Genomic DNA, 20,220 nt, shown 5'->3' on the forward strand with positions numbered 1-20,220 from the left:
TGAAATCACTTTTCAAACCTGATGTATTTCGACACTGATTAACATTGATAACATTCTGATAACAAGTCATGGGTACCACGGGTTTTCTAAATTGTACCTTTGCAATATTTTGTTTCTCTCCTTAGGAAGTTGAAGACCACGTGGCATTTTTAATAACGGTTCCAACTGCCCTGGCGATTTTCTTTGCTATCTTCATCCTCGTCTGCATCGAGTCAGTGTTTAAGAAGCTGCTCTGCCTTTTCTCCTTGGTGATATGGATTTGCCTCGTGGCCATGGGCTACTTGTTCATGTGTTTTGGAGGCACCGTCTCTCCCTGGGACCAGGTAAGCTGTTGAAATGCTCTTTGTGTTTGTTTTTCTGTGCTTTGATCTGTAACATACCAAGTTCTGTCAGCTTGGCCCTAGACCGTAAACAGGAGACCAGTAGCTGAGAAGGAAGTCTTCTGAAACAGCTGTCTCAGGGATGTCCCCATGATGAAGTCACTCAGCACCCGTCTTAACTCCTCAGATCTGCTGGCCATTGGGGTGCTGCCTGGGCTCACCTGGTCACGCGTTTCTTCTGATGGCTAAGCCTGCGTTTACACCTCTCACCACTTGGTCTTGGTAGCTCCGTTCTCCTCTAACCCCTGAGTTTCCCATTATTCTGGAATCCCTCTGGGACTGGAGCCTCACTTTGTGCCTCTAAGTCTCAAAGACTGGTCATTGCCCTTGAACTCTTTCTCAGTGACTGGATCTCCCTTCTTACAGACAGATGGCTGTGATACTGATTTTGTATCAACGTGATAACATCGTAGCAATAGGGAGACCCATAGTTCTTCATGTTGAAACGGGGGAGGCTCTTGACTTAGAAAATGGCTATGTCTGGAGGATGTTAGGTTTTTAGGAGAATGTAGTCTAATGGGCTTTTCCCCGTGTACTGCTGCCACAAGGCTGTAGCCTGCTGACTGCTTGATCAGGTGCTGGGTCGTCCAGGGCGCAGGTGTGGGCTGCAGATGGGGGTGTGCTAGTTGCTAGCTTCAAGTTTGTGATGGAAGCCAAGGGGTTCTGTCGCCCTCCAGGGAGAGACGAAACTGAGCACCAGGAGGGCTGTCCCTGAGTTGGTGGGGACTCAAGAGCCCAGGGTAGGAGAGGAACGGGAACCACAGATGGATAGAGGAGAAGTCATTAGGAGGTGAGGACCAGGGAGGGTGAATTGCTGTGGAGGCCAACGGAGAAGAGAGATTCCAGATGGGAACACACAAAAGGGTTGACGTGCCTGAGCCGAGAGAGCGCTGGGTGAGCCCAAGCATGAGGTTTCCAGAGAATTCTGTCCCGTGACCTCAGCCAAACCATCATGCTCTTTGGGCCTCGGTTTCTTCTGCAAAGGTAGAGGCTGGACGAAGTGAACTCGGTTGGTCCCTCTGGCTCTAAAGGATGCTGTAATGGTGAGCACAGGTGGAAACAGTGCCTTTCCTCTCCTGCAGCTCCCCGAAGAGGCCCCAGTGCTCAGGGAAGCTCCCCTGGCCGTCTCCGCCTCACACCCCCGTTCAAGCCTCTTGCAGGGCTGGGCACTCCCCCCCCCCCCCCCGCCTCCACGCTCCGGCCAGCTCCTTCCCCTCCTCTGCTCCCCCTTGTCCTTCACACGCCCTCACCCAGCTGCCATCGACGGCACGCGTGGTCCGAGGTCCCTCCGCCTTCACACCAGTGCACGTGGACAGAAACAGAAAATCAGTTCAGAGCATCATTTGCTTTCTGTGGTGTGGACCCAGTGACCTCTCCTAGCACCAGTGCCACCTTGTTTTAACAAAACAGTTTTAGAAGAAGCCTTGCTACCTGGAACGGCAGTTTCCTTTTGTTCAGAATTCTCTGAGCTTCCTTTTCCGTGTGAATTACGGAATCAGTTTGTCACGTTCAGTGAAAGCTCTAATGTTACTTTCACTAACCTCATCGGGCCCCTTCCCAGAGCGGCCTCCCCAGGGGTCCAGCTGCCACCCCACCGGGCCACCCCCCATCTTTCTTGTTGTTCTGTAGCACTCGTGATGATCTACAGCACCTCAGAGCACGTGACATACCCCTCTCTTTGTTAATCAACTGTCTCCCCTGCAAGAATATAAACTCCTTCCGGGGTCGGGGGGTGGATTTGACCATCATCGGCTGCTGTGTCTTCGCACCTCTGAGCATTCTCTGCCGGTAGGAGCACCCAGAGCTGCTTGTGCAGTGCTTTCCTTAGTGGATGACTGTAGTTTTTCACTTTCAGATTTGTTGTTGTTGGATTTGTGTGTGCGTGTGTATGCATTTGTTCCGTTTTCACTTATCTGCTGGTTTTATAACATACACCTTGGTTTTATTGCTGCTATCTGCCCGCTTGTACAAGATCTCTCTAAGCATCTTAAACATACCTATCTCACAGTCATTTTGCTTTCGTTTTTTCCAGATCGGTTCCCCAGGTGTTGAGTTGGTTGGCTCAGTTTCTTGGCATCAGCTTTGATGTTGTTGTTTCCGACTTTAAGTTGAACTGGGAGTCTTCACCCCCCGACCCGTGATCCCACCCTAACCCTCATGCCGCCGGAGCCCTGGGCAGAGAGAGCTCCTGCGTGCAGCCTCAGCCCTGTTGATGTGGCAGGTGGCCTGGGCAGGCATCTAGGAGCACAGCTGTGTGTGCTTGGTGCCCAGAAAAGGCCACAGCCGGGCTCGGCGGTGGCGGCTATTCCTGGCCACTGTTTCTAAGCCGGGGGCTTGGCCAGGGTGCACGCCTCACGCTGGAGGGCTGCTCACACCTCTTGCCGGAAGAGGGGCACTTTGGGCCCTGTGCCTCCCCTGGAACTTGAAATCCTGCCCAGCACTCCCGGCTACTCCTGCCCCTTCAGCAGGGGACTTGAAATGTAGTTATTCTGCCAGATTGACCCCAGGTTTACTCTCTGGCGTCTTTTGGTATCAGCACCACAGATGCAGGCCCCTCACTGAACGCTGACCTTCCAGAAGTATTAGAATAGGCTCAGTGCGCCTGAGGAAGTGAGCTCAAGGAATGGTTCCCACTAGAAGGTGTTTCCGTGAACAGTATTGTTGTGAGGGGATGCAGGAGACCACCTGCTGCACTGACGGGGACGGTCCACACAGGGCCCCTCACCGCTGACGCCAAGGGCAAGTTCGGGGGTCCCAAGGCCACCCCGAGGTTTAATCACTTGCTGGAAGGACTCAGAACTCACTGAAAGCTGTAATACTCATGGTTGTGGTCTCTTACAGAGAAAGAATACAGATTAGCATCAGCCAAGGGAAGTGTGCAGGAGAACTGCCAGTTCTAAAGCCTCCATTGTTCCCTCCTGGCTGCAACATGTAGCGCGGTGCGTGGGGAATACTGCCTGCCTGCGAGGGTCCGCAGAGCCCTGTGTGTCCGGGGTTTTGACTGGGACTCCTCACGTGCCGCCTGCGTGGCTGTCGGTCTCAGCCTCTCTGTGGACAGAGCTGACACCGCGTGGCCCTGAGCATCCTTCGTGAATCGCATTTGGACGGTCTGCTGGCCAAAGCCCCCAGGCAAACAGAGTCCTCTCAGGCGGGGCATTCCTGGGGCCTGGAGCTGCCCTCCCAGGAGCCCAGGGCAAAGGCAGAGCTGCCTCTGGGTGAGGCTGGTTCTTCCCTGTACAGGTGGGTCGAGTGTAGATCTCGGCCCGTCAACAGCTCCAGTGCAGAACCCAGAATAGAAACAGCTGGCACGGGCGTCGTCTGGACGGTGCCACCCCTGTTCTGGGTGCTTCCCTTACACAAACCCATCCAATCCTTGCGTGGCTCCGTGGGGTGGGCGCCATCGTACCCAGGCTCCCCAAGGGGCCCAGGCTTCCACACGGGTGGTACCTTGCTCCCGGCCGGGCTGCAGGTGAGCAGAACAGGAGATTTGAACTCAGGGCTCTGACTCCAGAGGCCACTGTGGTCCATGATACCATGGTTCTCAAGAGGGAGTGATTTCACCCCCAGGGGACGTTCGTCCCTGTCTGGAAACGTCTTTGATTGTCACAGCCTGGTTGGGGGTCATCTAGTGAGTAGAGGCCATAGATGCTGCTCTACATGCCACAAACACCCTACAGGTCAGCAACATTACCAAGAATTATCCATCCCCGGACGCCTGGAGTGCTGAGTCTGAGAAACGCTGTATTTTGAGGTGTTCGCCCTTGTTGTCTTTTAAATTTAGACCCAGTTCTCAAAGCCTCAGTAAGTGGAATTGTAGAGTTGCCAGGGCACAGCTTAAGAGTGGTGGTTCTGTTTTGATCAGGCAAAGATGAGTGATTTCACAGCGTGTATCCTGGAGAAAATACCCTCAGGGGAAAGGGTGGCAGGTTTGAGATTGGTCACCAGCGTGGTTTGGAAGGGGTCCCTGGGGAAATAAGGAAAACACGGAAGACGGAACTTCAGTGGCTTTGCCCTCACAGCCCTGACTGCGTGTGGAGGCCTCTCATCTTAAGTCAGCTCAAGTCGCCCCCAGCTTGGAGTCCCCTCCTACCCTCTGCCGCCAGCATCCCAACCCAGCTGACATTTGTTCCACACAGCTGCCTCCTGGACAAAAAGTATTTAAAAATGATATTCTGTTGATGGTTCCAAACATTCAGAGGGAAGCCGGCTGGTAAATTGCAGAGTTTGGGGCTCCAGCTGTTACAGTGGCAGCGTCTGCATTTTGCAGGGAAATTCTCTGCCTGCTTCTGGCTCAGGCTGATTTGCTGAAATGCCCTCCGTGTGCTGTGACGAGCTCCCCATTGCTCACATGGTAGAGGGGCTGTCGATGCACCTTATCTTCTTTTTCTGAATGTTTGAAAATACTTGAACAATTTTGAACTAGGCAGAGGAGGATTCAAGGTGTCTGCTTCCTCTGTTCTGTTAGGTAAAGGAAATGGGATAATTTTTATTTCATTTTTTTAAAGACACCAGTGGCACTGTGTCTGGGGCCCACAGTCCCCTGTTCTGCACGTGCCCGGGCCACCACACGACATGACAGTACTTCCTGTCCGAGGGCCTCTGGAACACAGGGCCTTCCTGATAGGTAAAGTCCTGTTGAAAGAGGCTTAATGGAGGTTGACAAATAGTGTCTCCCAGCTCTGGAGCCCGACGTCTGAAATCAAGATGTGGGCAGGGCCACACTCCCCCTGAAGGCGCCAGGGCAGGATCCTTCCCTGCCTCTTCCAGCCTCATGTGGCTGCTGGTAACCTTGTGTTCCGTGGATTGTAGACACACCTCTGCAACGTCCGTCATCACGTGGCACTTTTCTCCCCGTGTCTCTTCGCTTCTTATAAGGACACCCATCAGACTGGACTTAGGGAACCCCAATGATTTCTTCTTAACTTGAGCATGTTCGCAAAGGCTCTGGTTTTGAGTAAGGTCACATCACAGGTACTGGGAGTTAGGATTTGAACACATCTTTGTGGGGGGGACACCATTCAACTCATGACAGATGTTATTTCACGGGAAGACACTGTTCCCTAAGAGGATGGTCTCCTGTTGCAGGAAGCCAGTCCCATCTCGGGGCCTCTGTGGCTCTAATATTTACTTCCCCCTCTTAGATAGCTGACAGCTGCTCTTGATGTCGACCTTCGCTTAAACCACAAATCCACCTTGGGATTAAATGTATGCTGTGGAGGTTTTTGACCCATTTTCAAACCAGTGTCTGGGAATTAGAAACATTCTTGTGTGTGAATAGCCTGCTGGAATAAACAGAACAGAAAGAGAAAATAAGCTGGTGATTGATCACATTGCCTTGTAAACAAGTACAGCATCATAAACGAATGTTTGCACATTAGGTTGGTTTACTCTGCCAGTCTGAATAATGAAGGTGCTTCTTTGGGGTTTCTACCTGAGTGACATGATGACACTTTTCTTGCCTGATACAGTTTTGTAATGTCTTTGGTTTACTTAGTGCAGCCTAAACATTTAGGTGATGTTTTAATTTATGACTCTCTATCAAGACAAATCCATTCCATCTCAGCTGAAAACCCCTGACTTAGGTCCTTCCCTCTGAGATGAGAAGACGTTGAGAAGGTGGCAGGGCAGGAAGGCAGTCGCCTACGATGGCTGATGTTAGCCTGTAGCCACTGGGTTGGCCAAGTGAGGACCAGCGAGTGAGTTGTATTTGCATTTGATTCCAGAGTTCTGCTTCCCTTGTATTAAGAGCCCATTGACTAGAGTTAAATAAAAACTTCCATTTCTGACAACCCCATTTCCGCCTTGGCAGGGAGAGCAGGCTGCAGTTACTGTATAGATCTGTTAAATTACCAATGTGAAAGGCTAACATTTTGCTCCAGGAAGAAGAGACTTTCTTTGCCCTATTACCTGAAAGGATGCCAGACATTCACCATGTACCTGTGTATGTTTTCCTACAAAAACAGGACGTCAGTGTTCAAACATCTTTTTTTAATTGAAAATGGGTGAGAATGAAAGAAAAGCAAGGCCTCTCATAGGTTTTGAAATGGCACAGAGTCAGTTTTCAAGTGCAGTCACTTGGAGAGCTATTAAAGAATGTATTTACTCCTGGAAGAACCTAGTAGCATATGAGTGAGAGGAGAAATCCAGCCTGTTCCTAAGTATCCAAGAAAGCCATCTCTGTATGCTTTTGTGCACCAAGGTTGATTTCTTAGGGGACATTTTGGACTTAATATGAAGAAGAACATATCTGAGAAAAGTTAAAAGTAATATAAAAATTATTTCATTTAACAACAAAGATGTAGGGATTTTCTAAACCCCTCTTTTTTTTTTTTTTTTTTAATAATGGCAAGGAATGTACTGATGAAATGTGAATTTTAAGGAAGTGCAGCACAGCTGGACACAGCCCCAAGTGAAGTTATTTTGAGATCCCCACATATTTCTGGCTGTTGAGCACGGAGGTGGCATTGCTGTATTCTCTCTACCGTTCCTTCCCAGCCGGATTGTTGTGAAAACCACACAGGCTGTGCAGTGAACTGGGGATTTATCACCACCCTCACCGGGGCTTCCCAGCCCTGGCCTTGCTTGAAGAGACAAGTCTGCTGCTGTTTCTGGAACAATCTCCGTGCTTCCTCTTCTTTTCTCCCCTCCCGTGCTTTTCTTTAGAGGAGCATAAGCACTGGTACTTAAGATTGGCATCTCCATCAAGCTGTTTTCTGGCAATGGAAGGGATGCTGCCGTTCTCGCCTCTGAGCTTTTGCGGTCCTCCCTCCACCCCACGCCCACATCAACATACATTTTAAAGGCTGGGTGGCCTCGGCGGCATTTTTGTTTGCTGCTCTGTTCCCAGTGTGCAGCACAGTGTCACGTACATGGGGATCACAACGCAAATACTTGAGAAACTAATTGAACGAGTGCACGCATAACATATCTGTCTGCTGGTCCCCTCCTCCGCGGTCAGGATAGAAGACACTTCCGCGGTCCTGGTTCTTCCCTGCTCCAGGCACCGTTCAATTACTTTACATACATGCCTTCCTGATCTGTACAACCCTGCGACGTCACTACTATTATTACGTGCAACTTGAAGATGAGAAAACTGAAACCCAGAGAGGTTAAGCAACTTTCCCAAAGTCACACAATTAGGAAGAGAGCCAGAGTTTGAACATGACATTCTGGCACCATGCGTGATCATCACACATCATCTTCCTCTGTGCCTCGTCATTGGTGACTGTGGGGTGTTTCCTGTGGTGCCTCAGCAAATGACAGATTATTATGTGACGAGGAAGGGGGCACACTGGAGAATTCTGCATTGTTCTGTCTGTTACATGTTGTTTGGAAAAACTTCATGGGGGTGGGAGCTGTTGCTTCAGAGATGCCAAAAAATTGATCACATCACTGTTCTGAATTGCTAGTGATTTTCCCAGTTGGAGGTATTTTCATTCATCAGACGAGTCAGTAAGAGAAACGGGACATTTCGGCCCAAGGAACAAATGTCTGTGTGCCCATATTAGTCAGCATTACTGTTTGGAAATCAATGATTGCTTTCATACTGAAATGAACATAACTCCCTTATTAACAGATTCCCTGTAATTACACTTCTTTCTGCTGGTTTTCTCATCTGGGTCTGTCTTAGCATCTGTGTACCAGTAATCAGTCCCTTTCTTCCCTGTAGGAAAAACCCCTTAGGCTCAAAGGACCATTTCCTGGGATACTGGCTCTTCCAGTAAGGCACTCGTGTCCTAGGGGGTGGCCACCATCATAAGGAAGCTGGTCCTGTGTGTGCAGCAATCAGGGCCTCTGGGGAAGTCAGTGTGTGGTCAGAAGAAGGAAACATGACAGTAATCTGGAGTTTGTAGTGTTTTCCTGAAAGAGCTGGAACTTTACAAGGGAGGAAAAATGTTCTGTAGGCTTCCAAAACATCTGTTACTAACTCTGTTTAAATGGAGACATTTTTGATGGTGATTATCTTAGGGCTTCCTGCTTCATGTCCCTCGTATTTGCCAAATGATTTGATAAAACGCTGTGTTTGTCATAGAATTCCAGCTACTTTGGCCTTGGATCTTGGATGCTGTTGTTATATCCAAAGAAACATACTTACGGGAGCTGGTGAATAATATAACCTGTGATTGTCCTGTTCGGACTGTGTGTGTGAGTGCAGGGGAGCTGCTGACGTGAAGGGGAGTGAATTCTAGACTCCAGGCTGGAGCAGCAAGTTCTCAGGAAAAAAATACATCCCGAGTTTAAATTGTTTCCTATTAAGAGTTGCTAAGCAACACCTCACTTAGCTTCCCCAGTATTTGGTGTTTCAGATTTCCTTTTCTCAGCAGCCACTAACATCATCCTCGCCCAGCAATTTCACAGAGTTGAGAAACCAGAAACTAGAGTTTGGAAAGGCAAAGGTGCTGAAATTCTCGGGACAGAAAACCTAGGAAGAGAGAGGAGAGAACTAGAGAGAGAGAGGGAGCTCCGGAGGTTTGTAGAAAGTACCTTGAGTTTCCGCCTGAGCACCGACTCGCGCACACAGGGGAGAAACCTACCACAGGCCCGAGGAAGGACCTCTGGGAAAGAGCAAATGGATTAATTCCTGGCACAAGGTCTGGAGAGCAAGCACCAGTGACAGAGAGTTCCTGATGCAAAGGGAATCAGTTCATCAAGAAGACCTAACAGTTCCAAATACTTATATGCCTAATAAGAGAGATGCAAAATAGGTGACGCGAAAACCCATATCTGACTCAGAGATTGAAACACGCTATCTCAATAACAGATGGGACAATAAGAAAGAAAATCAATAAGGATGTAGGAGATTCACAAAGTATTACCAAACAAATTGATCTAATTGCTGTTTATAGAGCTCTCCAGCCAACAGTGCAGAATATGTGTTCTTTTAAACGCACGTGGAACATTTACCAAGAGGGACCATATTCTTTCATTGTTTTTTTTTTTTTTTTTAATATCTGCTTTGGGGTATAATTGCTTTACAAAGTTGTGTTAGTTTCTGTTGTACAACAAAGTGAATCAGCCAAATGCATACATATATCCCTCTCCCCTCCCACCTACCCTATCCCACCCCTCTACGTGGGCACAAAGCATCGAGCTGATCTCCCTGTGCTATGCGGCTGCTTCCCACTAGCCATCCATTTTACATTTGGTAGTGTATATATATCAGTGCTGCTCTCTCACTTCGTCCCAGCTTCCCCTTCCCCCTCCCCGTGTCCTCAAGTCCATTCTCTATGGCTTCGTCTTTATTCCTGTCCTGCCCCTAGGTTCTTCAGAACCATTTTCTTTTTTTTTTCAATTCCATATATATATGTTAGCATACGGTATTTGTTTTTCTCTTTCTGACTTACTTCACTCTGCATGACAGACTCTCGGTCCATCCACCTCATTACAAATAACTCACTTTCGTTCCTTTTTATGGCTGAGTAATATTCCATTGTATATATGTGCCACATCTTCTTCTTTTTTTTTTTTTTTTAAACATCTTTATTGAAGTATAATTGCCTTACAATGGTGTGTTAGCTTCTGCTTTATAACAAAGTGAATCAGTTATACATATACAATATGTTCCCATTTCTCTTCCCTCTTGCATCTCCCTCCCTCCCACCCTCCCCATCCCACCCCTCTAGGTGGTCACAAAGCACCGAGCTGATCTCCCTGTGCTATGCGGCTGCTTCCCACTAGCTATCTATTTTACATTTGGTAGTGTATATATGTCCATGACACTCTCTTACCCTGTCACATCTCACCCCACCCCCTCCCCATATCCTCAAGTCCATTCTCTAGTAGGTCTGTGTCTTTATTCCCATCTTGCCACTAGGTTCTTCATGGCCTTTTTTTTTTTCTCCTTAGATTCCGTATATATGTGTTAGCATACTGTATTTGTTTTTCTCTTTCTGACTTACTTCACTCTGCATGACAGACTCTAACTCCATCCACCTCATTACAAATACCTCCATTTCATTTCTTTTTATGGCTGAGTAATATTCCATTGTATATATGTGCCACATCTTCTTTATCCATTCATCTGTCGATGGACATTTAGGTTGCTTCCATGTCCTGGCTATTGTAAATAGAGCTGCAGTGAACATTTTGGTACATGACTCTTTTTGACCTATGGTTTTCTCAGGGTATATGCCCAGTAGTGGGATTGCTGGGTCGTATGGCAGTTCTATTTGTAGTTTTTTAAGGAACCTCCATACTGTTCTCCATAGTGGCTGTATCAATTTACATCCCCACCAACAGTGCAAGAGGGTTCCCTTTCCTCCACACCCTCTCCGGCATTTATTGTTTCTGGATTTTTTGATGATGGCCATTCTGACCGGTGTGAGATGATATCTCATTGTAGTTTTGATTTGCATTTCTCTAATGATTAATGATGTTGAGCATTCTTTCATGTGTCTGTAGGCCATCTGTATATCTTCTTCGGAGAAATGTCTATTTAGGTCTTCTGCCCATTTTTGGATTGGGTTGTTGGTTTTTTTGTTATTGAGCTGCATGAGCTGCTTGTAAATCTTGGAGATTAATCCTTTGTCAGTTGCTTCATTTGAAAATATTTTCTCCCATTCTGAATGGTTGTCTTTTGGTCTTGTTTATGGTTTCCTTTGCTGTGCAAAAGCTTTTAAGTTTCATTAGGTCCCATTTGTTAATTTGTGTTCTTATTTCCATTTCTCTGGGAGCTGGGTCAAAAAGAATCTTGCTGTGATGTATGTCATAGAGTGTTCTGCCTATGTTTTCCTCTAAGAGTTTGATAGTGTCTGCCCTTACACTTAGGTCTTTAATCCATTTTGAGTTTATTTTTGTGCATGGTGTCAGGGAGTGTTCTAATTTCATACTTTTACATGTACCTGTCCAATTTTCCCAGCAGCACTTATTGAAGAGGCTGTCTTTTCTCCACTGTATATGCTTGCCTCCTTTATCAAAGATAAGGTGACCATATGTGTGTGGGTTTATCTCTGGGCTTTCTATCCTGTTCCATTGATCTATATTTCTGTTTTTGTGCCAGTACCAAACTGTCTTGATTACTGAAGCTTTGTAATATAGTCTGAAGTCAGGGGGCCTGATTCCCCCAGCTCCATTTTTCGTTCTCAAGATTGCTTTGGCTATTCGGGGTCTTTTGTGTTTCCATACAAATTGTGAAATTTTTTGTTCTAGTTCTGTGAAAAATGCCAGTGGTAGTTTGATAGGGATTGCATTGAATCTGTAGATTGCTTTGGGTAGTAGAGTCATTTTCACAATGTTGATTCTTCCAATCCAGGAACATGGTATATCTCTCCATCTATTTGTATCCTCTTTAATTTCTTTCATCAGTGTCTTATAATTTTCTGCATACAGGTCTTTTGTCTCCTTAGGTAGGTTTATTCCTAGATATCTTATTCTTCTTGTTGCAGTGGTAAATGGGAGTGTTTTCTTAATTTCACTTTCAGATTTTTCATCATTAGCGTATAGGAATGCAAAGATTTCTGTGCATTAATTTTGTATCCTGCTACTTTACCAAATTCATTGGTTAGCTCTAGTAGTTTTCTGGTAGCATCTTTAGGATTCTCTATGTATAGTATCATGTCATCTGCAAACAGTGACAGCTTTACTTCTTCTTTTCCAATTTGCATTCCTTTTATTTCTTTTTCACCTCTGATTGCTGTAGCTGAAAATTCCAAAACTATGTTTAATAATAGTGGTGAGAATGGGCAACCTTGTCTTGTTCCTGATCTTAGTGGAAATGGTTTCAGTTTTTCACCATTGAGGATGATGTTGGCTGTGAGTTTGTCATATATGGCCTTTATTATGTTGAGGAAAGTCCCCTCTATGCCTAATGTTTGGAGGGTTTTTATCATAAATGGGTGTTGAATTTTGTCAAAAGCTTTCTCTGCATCTATTGAGATGATCATATGGTTTTTCTCTTTCAATTTGTTAATATGGTGTATCACATTGATTGATTTGCGTATATTGAAGAATCCTTGCATTCCTGGGATAAACCCCACTTGATCATGCTGTATGATCCTTTTAATGTGCTGTTGGATTCTGTTTGCTAGTATTTTGTTGAGGATTTTTGCATCTATGTTCATCAGTGATATCGGCCTGTAGTTTTCTTTCTTTGTGACATCTTTGTCTGGTTTTGGTATCAGGGTGATGGTGGCCTCGTAGAATGAGTTTGGGAGTGTTCCTCCCTCTGCAATATTTTGGAAGAGTTTGAGAAGGATAGGTGTTAGCTCTTCTCTAAATGTTTGATAGAATTCGCCTGTGAAGCCATCTGGTCCTGGGCTTTTGTTTGTTGGAAGGTTTTTAATCACAGTTTCAATTTCAGTGCTTGTGATTGGTCTGTTCATATTTTCTATTTCTTCCTGGTTCAGTCTCGGCAGTTTGTGCATTTCTAAGAATCTGTCCATTTCTTCCAGGTTGTCCATTTTATTGGCATAGAGTTGCTTGTAGTAATCTCTCATGATCTTTTGTATTTCTGCAGCGTCAGTGGTTACTTCTCCTTTTTCATTTCTAATTCTATTGATTTGAGTCTTCTCCCTTTTTCTCTTGATGAGTCTGGCTAATGGTTTATCAATTTTGTTTATCTTCTCAAGGAACCAGCTTTTAGTTTCATTGATTTTTGCTATTGTTTCCTTCATTTCTTTTTCATTTATTTCTGACCTAATCTTTATGATTTCTTTCCTTCTGCTGGCTTTGGGGGTTTTTTGTTCTTCTTTCTCTAATTGCTTTAGGTGCAAGGTTAGGTTGTTTATTCGAGATGTTTCCTGTTTCTTGAGGTAGGCTTGTATTGCTATAAACTTCCCTCTTAGCACTGCTTTTGCTGCGTCCCATAGGTTTTGGGTCGTCGTGTCTCCATTGTCATTTGTTTCTAGGTATTTTTTGATTTCCCCTTTGATTTCTTCAATGATCACTTCGTTATTAAGTAGTGTATTGTGTAGCCTCCATGTGTTTGTATTTTTTACAGATCTTTTCCTGTAATTGATATCTAGTCTCATAGCGTTGTGGTCGGAAAAGATACTTGATACGATTTCAATTTTCTTAAATTTACCAAGGCTTGATTTGTGACCCAAGATATGATCTATCCTGGAGAATGTTCCATGAGCACTTGAGAAAAATGTGTATTCTGTTGTTTTTGGGTGGAATGTCCTATAAATATCAATTAAGTCCATCTTGTTTAATGTATCATTTAAAGCTTGTGTTTCCTTATTTATTTTCATTTTGGATGATCTGTCCATTGGTGAAAGTGGGGTGTTAAAGTCCCCTACTATGATTGTGTTGCTGTCGATTTCCCCTTTTATGGCTGTTAGTATTTGCCTTATGTATTGAGGTGCTCCTCTGTTGGGTGCATAAATATTTACAATTGTTATACCTTCCTCTTGGATCGATCCCTTGATCATTATATAGTGTCCTTCTTTGTCTCTTGTAATAGTCTTTATTTTAAAGTCTATTTTGTCTGATATGAGAATTGCTACTCCAGCTTTCTTTTGATTTCCATTTGCATGGAATATCTTTTTCCATCCCCTCACTTTCAGTCTGTATGTGTCTCTAGGTCTGAAGTGGGTCTCTTGTAGACAGCATATATATGGGTCTTGTTTTTGTATCCATTCAGCCAGCCTGGGTCTTTTGGTGGGGGCATTTAATCCATTTACATTCAAGGTAATTATCGATATGTATGTTCCTATTCCCATTTTCTTAAATGTTTTGGGTTTGTTATTGTAGGTGTTTTCCTTCTCTTGTGTTTCTTGCCTAGAGGAGTTCCTTTAGCATTTGTTGTAAAGCTGGTTTGGTGGTGCTGAACTCTCTCAGCTTTTGCTTGTCTGTAAAGGTTTTAATTTCTCCATCGAATCTGAATGAGATCCTTGCTGGGTAGAGTAATCTTGGTTGTAGGTTTTTCTCCTTCATCACTTTAAGTATATCCTGCCACTCCCTTCTGGCTTGCAGAGTTTCTGCTGAAAGATCAGATGTTAACCTTATGGGGATTCCCTTGTGTGTTATTTGTTGTTTTTCCCTTGCTGCCTTTAATATGTTTTCCTTACATTTAATTTTTGACGGTTTGATTAATATGTGTCTTGGCGTGTTTCTCCTTGGGTTTATCCTGTATGGGACTCTCTGTGCTTCCGGGACTTGATTAACTATTTCCTTTCCCATATTAGGGAAGTTTTCAACTATAATCTCTTCAAATATTTTCTCAGTCCCTTTCTTTTTCTCTTCTTCTTCTGGGACCCCTATAATTCGAATGTTGGTGCGTTTAATGTTGTCCCAGAGGTCTCTGAGACTGTCCTCAGTTCTTTTCATTCTTTTTTCTTTATCCTGCTCTGCAGTAGTTATTTCCACCATTTTATCTTCCAGGTCACTTATCCTTTCTTCTGCCTCAGTTATTCTGCTATTGATCCCATCTAGAGTATTTTTAATTTCATTTATTGTGTTTTTCATCATTGCTTGGTTCCTCTTTAGTTCTTCTACGTCCTTGTTAAATGTTTCTTGCATTTTGTCTATTCTATTTCCCAGATTTTGGATCATCCTTACTATCGTTATTCTGAATTCTTTTTCAGGTAGACTACCTATTTCCTCTTCATTTGTTAAGTCTGGTGTGTTTTGACCCTGCTCCTTCATCTGCTGTGTGTTTTTCTGTCGTCTGATTTTGCTTATCTTACTGTGTTTGGGGTCTCCTTTTCACAGGCTGCAGGTTCGTAGTTCCCGTTGTTTTTGGTATCTGTCCCCAGTGGCTAAGGTTGGTTCAGTGGGTTGTGTAGGCTTCCTGGTGGAGGGAACTAGTGCCTGAGTTCTGGTGGATGAGGCTGGATCTTGTCTTTCTGGTGGGCACGTCCACGTCTGGTGGTGTATTTTGGGGTGTCTGTGGCCTTATTATGATTTTAGGCAGCCTCTCTGCTGATGGATGGGGCTGTGTTCCTGTCTTGCTAGTTGTTTGGCATAGGGTGTCCAGCACTGTAGCTTGCTGGTCATTGAGTGATGCTGCGTCTTGATGTTGAGATGGAGATCTCTGAGAGATTTTTGCCGTTTGGTATTACGTGGAGCTGGGAGGTCTCTTGTGGACCAGTGTCCTGAAGTTGGCTCTCCCACCTCAGAGGTACGGCCCTGATGCCTGGCTGGAGCACCAAGAGCCTTTCGTCCACACGGCTCAGAGTAAAAGGGAGAAAAAATAGAAAGAAAGAAAGAAAGAAAGAGGCTATAATATAGTGAAGTAAAATAAAGCTATTATAAAGCAGAGCTATACAGACAAAATCTAACCCAGAAGCATATACATATACACTCACAAAAAAAAGGAAAAGGGGAAAAATTAATATATCCTGCTCCCAAAGTCCACCTCCTGAATTTGGGATGATTCGTTGTCTATTCCGGTATTCAACAGATGCAGGCACATCAAGTTGTTTGTGGAGCTTTAATCCGCTGCTTCTGAGGCTGCTGGGAGAGATTTCCCCTTCTCTTCTCTGTTCGCACAGCTCCTGGGATTCAGCTTTGGATTTGGACCCGCCTCTGCGTGTAGGTCGCCTGAGGGCGTCTGTTCCCCGCCCAGACAGGATGGAGTTAAAGGAGCCGCTGCTTCGGGGGCGCTGGCTCACTCAGGCCGCGGGGAGGGAGGGGTACGGAGGAGGCGGGGCAAGCCTGCGGCAGCAGAGGCGTCGTGACGTTGCACCAGCCCGAGGCGCGCCGTGCGTTCTCCTGGGGAAGTTGTCCCCGGATCACGGGACCCTGGCAGTGGCGGGCTGCACCGGCTCCCGGGAGGGGCGGTGTGGAGAGTGACCTGTGCTCACACACAGGCTTTTTGGAGGCGGCAGCAGCAGCCCCAGCGTCTCACGCCCGTCTCTGGGGTCCGCGCTGATCGCCGCGGCCGGCGCCCGTCTCTGGAGCTCGTTTAGGCGGCGCTCTGAATCCCCCCTCCCCGCGCGCCGCGAAACAAGGAGGCAAGAAAAAGTCTCTTGCCTCTTCGGCAGCTGCAGACTTTTTCCCGGTCTCCCTCCCAGCCAGCTGTGGTGCGCTAACCCCTTCAGGCTGTGTTCATGCCGCCAACCCCAGTCCTCTCCCTGCGATCCGACCGAAGCCCGAGCCTCAGCTCCCATACCCGCCCGCCCCGGCGGGGGAGCAGACAAGCCTCTCGGACTGCTGAGTGCTGCTCGGCGCCGAGCCTCTGTGCGGGAATCTCTCCGCTTTGCCCTCCGCACCCCTGTTGCTGCGCTCTCCTCCGTGGCTCCGAAGCTTCCCCCCTCCGCCACCCGCAGTCTCTGCCCGCGAAGGGGCTTCCTAGTGCGTGGAAATCTTTCCTCCTTCACAGCTCCCTCCCACTGGTGCAGGTGTCGTCCCTATTCTTTTGTCTCTGTTGTTTCTTTTTTTCTCTTTTGCCCTACCCAAGTACGTGGGGATTTTCTTGCCTTTTGGGAGGTCTGACGTTTTCTGCCAGCGTTCAGTGGGTGTTCTGTAGGAGCAGTTCCACGTGTAGATGTATTTCTACTGTATCTGTGGGAAGGAAGGTGATCTCCGCGTCTTACTCTTCCGCCATCTTCTCTCTCTAATCCACATCTTCTTTATCCATTCATCTGTTGATGGACATTTAGGTTGGGTCCATGTCCTGGCTATTGTAAACAGAGCTGCAATGAACATTGTGGTACATGACTCTTTCTGAATTATGGTTTTCTTAAGGTATATGCCCAGTAGTGAGATTGCTGGGTCATATGGTAGTTATATTTTTAGTTTTTTAAGGAACCTTCATACTGTTTTCCATAGTGGCTGTATCATTTACATTTCCACCAACAGTGCAGGAGGGTAGGGACCACATTCTTGATCCTAAAAGTCTCGCTAAGCTTAAAAAGATTACTTTCGTATAAAGTGCGCTCTCTGGCCATAACGGACTTAAACTTGAAATCAATAACCTAAAGAAGTTTGGAATATCAATCAATATTTGGAAACTAAACAACCCATTTCTAAATAACTCTGAAGGCCAAGAAGAAATTACAAGGGGAATTGGAAAGTTTGTTGAACTGAATGAAATGAAACCATGATGGATCACAGTTTGCAGGGTGCACCTAAAATGGCATTTAGAAATTTGTAGCATCAAATGTTTATAGTACAAAAGAGGAAAGGGCTCAAATCAACAACGTAAGCTTCCAACGTAAGAAACTAGAAAAAGGAGTACAAATTAGAAGAAAGGAAATAAAAAGGAGCAAAAAACAATGAAATTGTAAACAGAAAAACAATAAAGATAATCAGTGAACCCAAAAGTTTTGGTCCTTTGAGAAGATCCATAAAATAGGTAAATCTCTAGCAAGACTGATCAGAAATAAAGATAGAAGACAAAATTACCAGTATTAGAAATGTGAGAGGGGCTGTCCCTATAGATCCTACAGACTTTAAAAGGATAAGGAAATATTATGAACAGCTTTATGCCAATAAATTCCACAGTCTAGATGAAATGGACAAATTCCTTGGAAAGCAAACTAGCAAAGCTCATTCAAGAAGAAGTAGATAACTTGAATTGCCCTATATGTATGAAATAATCTGAATATGTTGTCAAATATCTTCCTACAAAGAAAATTCCAGGCCCAAATGCCTTCTCTGGTGAGTTCTACCAAAATTTAAGGAGGAAATAATCCCAATACTATTCAAGTTCTGCAAGATAGAAGAAGGAAAATATTTCAACTCATGTCATGAGGCCAGGATTACCCTGATACCAAAGCCAAAGACGTTACAAGGAGAGAAAACTACAGATCAATCTCGAACATAGATGCAAAAATTCTTTAAAAAATTTTAGTAAATTTAATCCAGCAAAACAATCTAATTTATATCAAGAATGTAAAGTTGGTTTAACATTCAAAAATCAATTCATGTGATTTACCACATTAACAGATCATTTCAGTAATTGCAGTGCCTGCCCTCGTTTTGGTAGATAAAGGGGAGACATTTGACAAAATTCAACATCTACTCATGATAGCATCTCTCAGCAATCTGGGAATAGAAAGCAACTTCCTCAAACCAATAAAGGGCAATTGAATAAAAAATATAGCATTGGGACTTCCCTGGTGGTGCAGTGGTTAAGAATCCGCCTGCCAATGCAGGGGTCACGGGTTCAAGCCCCGGTCCGGGAAGACCCCACATGCCATGGAGCAACTAAGCCCATGCGCCACAACTACTGAGCCCACGTGCCACACTTCTGAGCCCACGTGCTACAACTACTGAAACCCGCGTGCCTAGACCCCATGCTCTGCAACAAGAGAAGCCACCGCAATGAGAAGGCCGCACACCACAACGAAGAGTAGCCCCTGCTCACCGCAGCTAGAGAAAGCCCGCGTGCAGCAATGCAGCCAAAAATAAATAAATAAATTTATAAAATAATAAAGAAACCAGTGTAGCATCGTACTTAATTGGGAAGCACTGAATGATGTTACCTGTGATCTGGATAAGGTAAGGAGAAGAATCCAAAGACATAGAGACTAGAACATAAGAGGTTAGGCTGGCTTTATCTGTCTGTGTGTGCACTGTCCATTATATTAAAAATCCTATGGAACCTAAAAAATGCTGCTAGGACTAGTAAGTGGGTTTAGTGAGGATGCAGTTCACAAAGTTGAGATAAAATAAACTGTATTCCTATATATTAGAATCTTCCAACCATAAATTGAAAAAAATATCACTTAATATAGCATCAAAATGTAAAATACTTAGGAGTATATTTGAATAAACGTGTATAATTCTTCTACACAGAAAACTATAAGACGTTGTTGACAGAGATTAATGAAATGAGTAACTGGAGAGATAGACTCTGTTCATGGATCCAAAGACTCAATGTTGTTAAGCTGTCAATTCTCCCCCAATTCGTTCTGTACAGGCAACGCACTGTCAACAAACTGTTTATAGAGAGTAGCAAGCAGATTCTAAGATATGTGTGCACATGCAAAATACCTAGAAGAGCTAAAACAAATTTGAAAAAGCAGAACATAGAGATTTTACTCTACTGGATTTCAGGATTTATTATAAAACTCCATAATCAACCTAGTATAGTATTGGTGTAAAAATAGACATTTAGGCCAATGGAATACAATAGATTGTCCAGAAATAGTCCCACATATATATGGTCAATTTAGTTTTGACTATGTTCCAAGCCAATTTAATGGGGGAAAGTATAAGCTTTTCAACAATAGCTGTTGAAAAAATTAGTCTTGTGCAAAAAATAAACTTCCATTCATATATATGTGCATATATATATATATATATATATAAAATGTATACAAAAATGAACTCAAAATGGATCATAGATGTAAAAGTTAGTCCTCAAACTATTAAACTTCCAGAAGAAAACATGAGGACCATGAGAAAAGATCTTGGTACCCTTGGCTTAGAAAGCTGTTTGTTAAATAGAATACGCCACAAATTGTCAACTGTTAAAGAAAAAGCCCTTATCCATAGGATTTGATCAAAATGTAAAAACTCTTCCTACTCAAAGGCGCTTTTATGAAAGTGAAAATGCAAGCCACGGACTGGGAACAATAGTTAAAAAATATATATCTGGCAAAGCACTTGTACTTAGGATGTCGAACAGACTCTTACAACTGAATTATACCTCAGTACAGGTGTATAATTAGTGAATGAGGTTTTGTAGTGCACAAAGAATTTTCATACTCCATTCCAAATTAGTGATACAATATCCTCAAATGGGAGGTAGGATTCCCATTTTAAACATGAAACCCCCCCAAAAAAACCTGAGATACAAAAAGAGGCTGTGTGACTCTCCAAAAACATGTAGCAGGTGGAAGGCTGGAACCCACTATGTCTTTCTTCCTTCCATTCAGGTGAGCTGACTCACCCACTCTTGGCTGTGTCCCCCTGATGCCTTTATAGTGGCTGAAAGAAAGGAGGGGTC

General features: G+C 44.6%; 1 protein-coding gene across 1 annotated transcript in view; it reads left to right on the forward strand.

Moving 5' to 3' along the window:
* ADCY2 (adenylate cyclase 2) overlaps window positions 1–20,220 on the forward strand; it is a 438,100-nt gene that overhangs the window by 19,054 nt on the left and 398,826 nt on the right. The window contains exon 2 of the mRNA XM_068531874.1: window positions 126–323. Coding sequence (XP_068387975.1) covers window positions 126–323 — 198 coding nt within the window. The remainder of the gene's footprint in view (window positions 1–125; window positions 324–20,220) is intronic.

The sequence above is a fragment of the Eschrichtius robustus genome, chromosome 2 (assembly GCF_028021215.1).
Source record: "Eschrichtius robustus isolate mEscRob2 chromosome 2, mEscRob2.pri, whole genome shotgun sequence".
NCBI lineage: Eukaryota > Metazoa > Chordata > Mammalia > Artiodactyla > Eschrichtiidae > Eschrichtius > Eschrichtius robustus.